General features: G+C 53.2%; 1 protein-coding gene across 1 annotated transcript; it reads right to left on the bottom strand.

The window, feature by feature from the left end:
• Positions 1-935: 935 nt before the first annotated feature.
• On the bottom strand, positions 936-7,184 carry LOC105485091 (melanoma-associated antigen C1-like). Its single transcript, XM_024793897.2, has 4 exons — positions 7,104-7,184; positions 4,863-4,960; positions 4,601-4,707; positions 936-4,265 (listed from the first exon to the last, which is right to left on the bottom strand). Exons 3-4 carry the CDS (start codon positions 4,602-4,604, stop codon positions 1,405-1,407), a joined length of 2,865 nt encoding a protein of 954 aa, XP_024649665.2. The 5' UTR covers positions 4,605-4,707; positions 4,863-4,960; positions 7,104-7,184; the 3' UTR covers positions 936-1,404.
• Positions 7,185-7,643: the final 459 nt, after the last annotated feature.

Below are 7,643 nucleotides of genomic sequence, written 5' to 3'. Positions count from 1 at the left end.
ACTAAAAGTTTGGCTTCATAAGAATAACTCAGGACATTTTCTTTCTAAAAGGACATATTGTATCATTCAAGTAAGGAGAGGCTTTCACAGCTGAATGCAACTCAATGACTATAGATTTTGAGTTAAGGACGAACTCCTTTTCGCCTTCCCCACTGATCATACATCCAAACCGCTCGTTTTATTTAAGCTACACTAAAAATCTACACATGGCTTAGACTTGTCCACATTACATTCAAAAGAACCCAATTAAAACTACTGTCAATGGAATGGGCTTGGGCTCTCCCAGGCCTGGCAAATGAGTGTCAGCCCGGAGGCTTCTGAGCACCACATCAAGGAATTCTAACCACATTTCTCAGGAAACCCTTGCAGATGATGGGGATCAATCACCTAGTCCTTGCACTGTGTTCAAGCTCCCCAGTGACAGAGCCACAGGACACCTTCCATGACCTCCCCATGTGGAGACTCCTCTCTGCTTCATCCTCCACCCAGAGCCAACTGCTCAAGTAGTTTTCCATTCCAGGCTTTTCCATCACCTTCTGAGAGTCTGGGCCCTGCCACCACCCAGCTTCATAACAATCAGCAACCAAAGAAGCACCTGCAGTTTCCCAAAGCCCAAAACTGCCTTAACTCAGGGCCTTTTTACTCAAAGCCTCCATCTGGAGTCTCACCTCCCCACTTGTTTTGAAACTTATTCTTTAGATTGTAGAGAAAATCTTACCACATTCCTGATATGGCGTCTGTAGCTACACTCTACCGTTTTAAAGGTAGGGATAAGTCTTGCTTTTAATAGTAACTTCACTACTAACAGTAACTTCTATGAGCAAATGCTGATATAATGGTCATCAAATAAACGAGTCACTGACACTTTTATTTGTTACATTTTACTTTCTGCTACTTTCTTACATAAGTCAAGCAAACCAGGTATGTATCTTTAGTTTCAAGAACAACAAACTAAAGGGCCTGAGGAAATGCAAATATTAACAATCCTTTACTTTGTTCCAGTATTTAAGTGCAGAGTTCCTTCACAGTTTCAAGAAAATTCCTACAGCAATACCACATTCACCTGTGACACATCACAAAATGAGGCCGAAGGTTTTCCCAATGTGGTGTGTTTGTGTGTGTTTTTGTTTTTACAAAGTATCAAACTGTTACTCTTAAACCAGATAAACAGCAATACACGTGTGACTAATATTCGTAAACTAAGATTCTGAAGCTATTTAAACCTGTCATTAATAGGAAAAGCATTTGAAAAATACCCAAAAGGAAAACAGGTAAATCCCTTAACCGCCCATATGGAACAGAAGTGCAAACAGCACTGTGTTCTCCCCAGCCTCACGCGAGCCCTACACCACGTAGAAACTCAACCGCCTCTTCAAACTCAGAGGGAAGAATCTACCCCAGACTTCACTCAGAAGAGCAGCTGGGGGACACAACACTGGAGCTTGCACTGTCTGTGGCAGTGGAGTCATCTGTGCTGTCAATTATGGCCTGGGCTCTCTCTTCCACATCTTTCAAAGCCTCCTTGTACGAGGGTGGAAAGGAAATAGGGACGGTATTGTTGAGCATGGCCAAAAACTCCACTACTTTCCTCTTACTGATTTCTGAATGAGCTCTTGGACCCCACAGGAATTCGTAACGTGGAGGAGCAGTGTTGGGCAACTCCCGGTACTCTAGGTAATGTTCCTGCACCCAAACTTTAGTGAGGAGCTCTCTGGGCTCCCCAAAGATAAAGTGCTCCCTCCCAGCACGCACCCCTATTCCACTCAGCACATCCCAGATGACCTCCTCAGAGGCACAGGTGCCCTTCATGAAGATGATACTCAGAACAAGAAACAAGAGGTGGTTCTGGGGCACGCCCTGCTCATCACTCACACTCCCCTCACAGCTGAGCTCTAATGTGTTTACAAAGACGTAGGAGTCCTCAGGGTCCACTTCTCTCAGGGAAATGCCAAAAAGAATCTCTATGAACTCACGGGCTTTCCTAAAGATCATAGGAAAGTAGCCCCTGTACCTGTTGATGACATTCGTCACCATCTCTGCCTTTGTGACAGGCTGCTTCGCTTGATATTTGAGGAGAAGAAACCGCACCAACTCGTCCACCTTTTCATCCAATGTATAAGTGAACAAGGGCTCGCTCTCTATCAAGGACTCACTGTCTGTCAAGGACTCGCTCTCTAGCAAGGTGTCTGAGGTGCTTGTATCTTCATCTACTGGGCTGCTGGACTCTTCACTGACTGGGCTCAAGGAAGTGGAGGAGGAGAAGGAGCTCACAGCACTCTGGAGAGGAGACTGGGCAGGCCCCTCAGGAGGACTCTGAGGACTCTCAGGGGAACTCTGGGAAAGACTCAATGAAGTGGAGGAGGAAGAGCTGACAGGACTCTGGAGAGGACGCTGCGCAGGCCCCTCAGGACTCTCAGGAGAACTCTGGGAAAGACTCAATGAAGTGGATGAGAAGGAGCTGACAGGTCTCTGGAGTGGAGACTGGGCAGGCCCTTCAGGCGGACTCTGAGGACTCCCATGAGGACTCTGCAGAAGACTCGCTAAAGTGTAGGAGAAGGAGCTGAGAGGTTTCTGTAGAGGAGACTGAGCAGGCCCCTCAGGGGGTCTCTGAGGTCTCTCAGGGAAATTCTGGGGAAGACTCAGTGAAGTGGAGGAGGAGCAGATAATCACAGGACTCTGGAGAGAAGACTGGGAGTCCTCCCCCTGAGGAGGACTGTGAGGAAAGCGGAGAGGAGACAGGGAGACCTCCCACTCAGGAGGACTCTGAGGAGTCTGGAGAGGAGACTGGGAATCCTCCCCATCAGGAGGACACGGAGGAATCTGGAGAGGAGACAGGGAGGCCTCCCTCACAGGAGGACTATGAGGAAACTGGAGAGGGGACAGGGAGTCCTCCCCCTCAGGAGGACTCTGAGGAATGTAGAGAGGAGACAGGGAATCCTCTCCCTCAGGAGGACTCTGAGGTCTCTGGAGAGGAGACTGGGAGTCCATCCCCTCAGGAGGGCTCTGAGGACTATAGAGAGGAGACTGGGCAGGCCCCTCAGGAGGGCTCTGAGGACTCTCAGGGAAACTCTGGGGAAGACTCAGTGAAGTAGAGGAGCAGCAGATGCTTATAGGACTCTGGAGAGAAGACTGGGAGTCCTCCCCCTGAGGAGGACTATGAGGAAAGTGAAGCGGAGACAGGGAGTCCTCCCACTCAGGAGGACTCTGAGGAATCTGGAGCGGAGAAAGGGTGTTCTCCCCCTCAGGGGAAATCTGGAGAGGAGACTGGAAGTCCTCCCCATCAGGAGCACTCTGAGGGCTATGGGGAGGAGACGGGGAGTTGTCTCCGTCAGCGGGACTCTGAGGAATCTCGAGACGAGACTGGGGAAAACCCTCAAAAGTACTTTGAGAACTCTCAGGGGAACTTTGGAGAAGACTCAGTAAAGGGGAGGAGAAGGAGGAGCTCACAGCAATCTGGAGAGGAGACTGGGGAAAACCCTCAAAAGTACTTTGAGAACTCTCAGGGGAACTCTGGAAAAGCCTCAATAAAGTGGATGAGAAGGAGGAGCTCACAGGAATCTGGAGAGGAGACTGGGGAAAACCCTCAAAAGAACTCTGAGAACTCTCAGGCGAACTCTGGAAAATATGCAATAAATTGGAGGGGAAGGAGGAGCTCACAGGAATCTGGAGAGGAGACTGGGGAAAACCCTCAAAAGGACTTTGAGAACTCTCAGGGGAACTCTGGAAAACACGCAATAAAGTAGATGAGAAGGAGGAGCTCGCAGTAAACTGGGGAGGAGACTGGGGAAAACCCTCAAAAGTACTTTGAGTACTCTCAGGGGAACTCTGGAAAAGCCTCAATAAAGTGGAGGGGAAGGAGGAGGTCACAGGAATCTGGGGAGGAGACTGGGGAAAACCCTCAAAAGGACTTTGAGTACTCTCAGGGGAACTCTGGAAAACACTCAATAAAGTGGAGGGGAAGAGGGAACTCGCAGGATTCTGGAGAGGAGACTGGACGGCCTCACCCTCAGGAGGGCTCTGGGAAATCTGGAGAGAAGACAGGGAGTCCTCCCCCTCAGGAGGACTCTGAGTAATCTGGAGAGGAGACAGGGAGTCCTCGCCCTCAGGAGGACTCTGAGGAATCTGGAGAGGAGACTGGGAGTCTTTCCCCTCAGGAGGACTCTGGAGAAGACTCGGGGAGTCCTCCCCCTCAGGACGACTCTGACGACTCTCAGCGGAACTCTGGAGAAGACTCGGCATCCCAGCAGCAGGCATATCCTTGTCCCCTGGAGAACGCAGAATCAGAGAAGAGGATGAGGATAAGAAAGAAGAGGAAGAGGAGGAGGAGGAGGGGAATCAAAAGTGGAAAGAGGAAGAGAAAATGGAGGAGGCTTCCTCCTGTCCTTCATCTGGGGGATCCTCTGCATCTACCAACTCCAGTGTGAAATTTGGCTTCTGGAAGCCTTGCTCAAAGCTGGGGCATGGAATGTTTGGAGAGAGAGGCATGATGAATATTGTTCAGGAGCAGCAGGTAAACGTGTGAGCACGAATGGATATGATGGGATCCCACAGGACTGAGGGAGAGAGGGACAGTGCCAGTGGCCTCAGCTGAGAAACTCACCCATGATGGCTCTGACAAAGGCCGGCTTACAGCTCTTCTTCCCTTACGGTGGTGCTCTAGGGCCTCACAGGTCGCCTGTCTTTCTAGGGGGTTTGTCTCCTGGGAACCTGTAGGAGGATGTGAGAAAGCACCTCAGGGCACAGCTGGCAGGCAGAGTCGGAGGCACCAGGAATGACAGTGGGTGGCTACGGGCTGGGTGCTGCCAGGTCTGCCCTGTTTCTGGGGGTAGGGCCCTTGGTACAGAGTCAGGCTGTGCACTCACCTTGACTCCTGGCAGTGCCTGGGCCTCCTCTGCTGTGGTGCTTTTAGGATGTATGTGTCCCTCACACCCAGGTCTTCAACTCCTGGTTCCTGGAGCACCTGAAAGAAGAAGTGAGGGAGACCCTCCAGCTATGACGTCAGCTGGGACTGGCCAGACTCCCAGAGTCCCACAGTTCTGAGGTTCATGGCCCCCTCAGCATTCAATTAGCATTGTCACATGTTCTGAGACAGGGCCAGGCCCCCACCACTCTGCTGGCCTGAGGCAAAACCTCAGGTGAAACTCCACAGCGCTGAGAGCAGTGGGAGGTAATGAGGTGGCAGCCACCTCCCAGCACTCTACCACGGGGGTGATCCGGGTGGCCTCACGTCTGTTCTGATGCACATGTTGTGTCCGGAATTGGTGGGTTCTTGGTCTCGATGACTTCAAAAATGAAGCCGCAGACCCTCGCGGTGTTACAGTTCTTAAAGATGGTGTGTCTGGAGTTTGTTCCTTTAGACATTCAGATGTGTCTGGAGCTTCTTCTGTCTGGTGGGTTTGTGGTCTCGCTGACAGGAGTGAAGCTACAGACCTTCAGGTTGAGTATTACAGCTCTTGAAGGTGGCACATCTGGAGTTGTTCGTTCTTCCAGTGGGTTTGTGGTCTCAGCTGGCTTCAGGAGTCAAGCTGCAGACCTTCGTGGTGAGTGTTACAGCTCTTAAAGGAAGGCGACGTGGACCCAAAGATTGAGCAGCAGCAAGATTTATTGTAAAGAGCAAAAGAATAAAGCTTCCACAGTGTGGAAGGGGACCGAGCAGGTTGCCACTGCTGGCTTGGGCAGCCTGCTTTTCTTCCCTTATCTGACCCCACCCATATCCTGCTGATTGGTCCATTTTACAGAGAGGGTTTGGTCTATTTTACAGAGAGCTGATTGGTCCGTTTTGACAGAGTGCTGATTTCTGTGTTTACAATCCTTGAGCTACAGACAGAGTGCTAGACAGAAAAGTTCTCCAAGTGCCCACTAAGTTAGCTAGATGCAGAGTATCAATTGGTGTATTTACAAACCTTGAGTTAGGCACAGAGTAATGACTGAGGTATTTAGAAACCCTGAGCTAGACACAGAGTGCTGATTGGTGTATTTACAATCCCTTAGCTAGACATAAAGGTTCTCCAAGTCCCCACTAGACTCAGGAGCTCAGCTGGCTTCACCTAGTGGATCCTGCATGGGGGCTGCAGGTGGAGCTGCCTGCCAGTCCCGAGCAGGGCCTGCAATCCTCAGCCCTTGGGCAGTCAATGGGACCAGGCACCATGGAGCAGGGGGCAGCGCCTGTTGGGGATGCTCAGGCCACGGGGGAGCCCACCCCGGAAGGGGGGCTCCAACATGGCGGGATGCAGGTCCTGAGCCCTGCCCTGCGGGGAGGCAGCTGAGGCCTGGGGAGAACTCGAGCGCAGTGCTGGCCCACCAGCACCCTCTGCAGCTGCTGGCCCGGGTGCTAAGCCCCTCACTGCCCTTGGTTGGAGGCGCCAGCTGACCGCTCCATGTGTGGGTCCCACCGAGCCCGCCGGAGCCAGAACTCGTGCTGGACCGCGAAGGCGGCGGCATGCAGCTGGGGTTCCCACTCGCGGCTCTCCCTCCACACCTCCCTGCAAGCAGAGGGATGCTGCTCTGGCCTCTGCCAGCCCAGAGTGGGGCTCGTACAGTGCCGTGGCAGGCTGAAGGGCTCCTCAAGCTCCGCCAGCGTGGACGCCGAGGTCGAGGCCGAGGAGTCACTGAGAGTGAGGGCTGATAGCACGTTGTCACCTCTCAATGTGACCCCTCAGTCCTCACTCTTGTCCCCACCAGGGTCTGGGAGTCTTCCCTCTGCCGGCTGGAGGCAGCTCCCCATGCTGACTTGCCAGGGGACCCCCAGAACAAGGCCTCCCCTTCCCCGTCCCCTACACCCCTCACCCAGCAACAAGAGGGCGGCCGCTCAGCCTGAGCCGACTGGGGAGCTCTAGGAGGGCTGACTTGAGGAGCGGGGTGGGAATCTCCGGGAATCCATCCTCTGAGGTGGGGGTTCCCCGATCCTCCTCAATGTCTTCCTATTTATTCCCTAGCGGGCCGGCATCTCCTCCCTTCCTCTGCCGTGAGGACCCGTCCCTCAGCCCTCGGCTACCATCTTCCTTTCCGCGAACTACAAGTCCCACGGCAGGGGTACAGCAAGCCGGGCGGCCTTCTCTCTGTGGTGGGGGGAGGATCCCTCAGTTCTCCCTCGGGGCCCTCACCTTGAAAACCGGATAGGTTTAAGGCTCTTCCCTCCGCTGACCTGAGACGAGCCTCGTCACAAAATACCTCAGGTTGTTCAGCCTCCCAAAATGGACGCCGGAAAGCACATCCGGGAACCCTGCCGGGGATGATCAGGACTGACAGCAGGGCTAGCGTGGGGCGGGGCCTCCTCTCAGAGGAGCAACCACCCCCCACTTGTCAGCCTCCTTTCCATCCCTTCCTTCCCACCTCCAGGATGTGCTCCTGCCCTTCCTGCTCACTCCCTAAGCCTTGCCGGACTCTTGCTCCCACCTCCCCAGTCCTTGACGCTCACACCCCACCTTTTCCTAGGGCTAACAGCAGGGAGTGGCAGGGTGCAGCCTGCGCCTCCCCTCCATGTTGGGAGGTCGCTGTCCTTCGACAGAGTTCTCTTCTTGTTGAGTGGCCAGCCCTGGTGCAACTCCCTCTGCTTAACCGAAGCTGCCCCCCTCAGAGATAATCTCCCCTCTAGCTGACTCCCAAAGTGGAAGTCAGAAAGTTGTAAATCTGGGGACCCTGAT

The sequence above is a fragment of the Macaca nemestrina genome, chromosome X (assembly GCF_043159975.1).
Source record: "Macaca nemestrina isolate mMacNem1 chromosome X, mMacNem.hap1, whole genome shotgun sequence".
NCBI lineage: Eukaryota > Metazoa > Chordata > Mammalia > Primates > Cercopithecidae > Macaca > Macaca nemestrina.
This window is presented reverse-complemented; position numbering and strand designations above follow the sequence as displayed.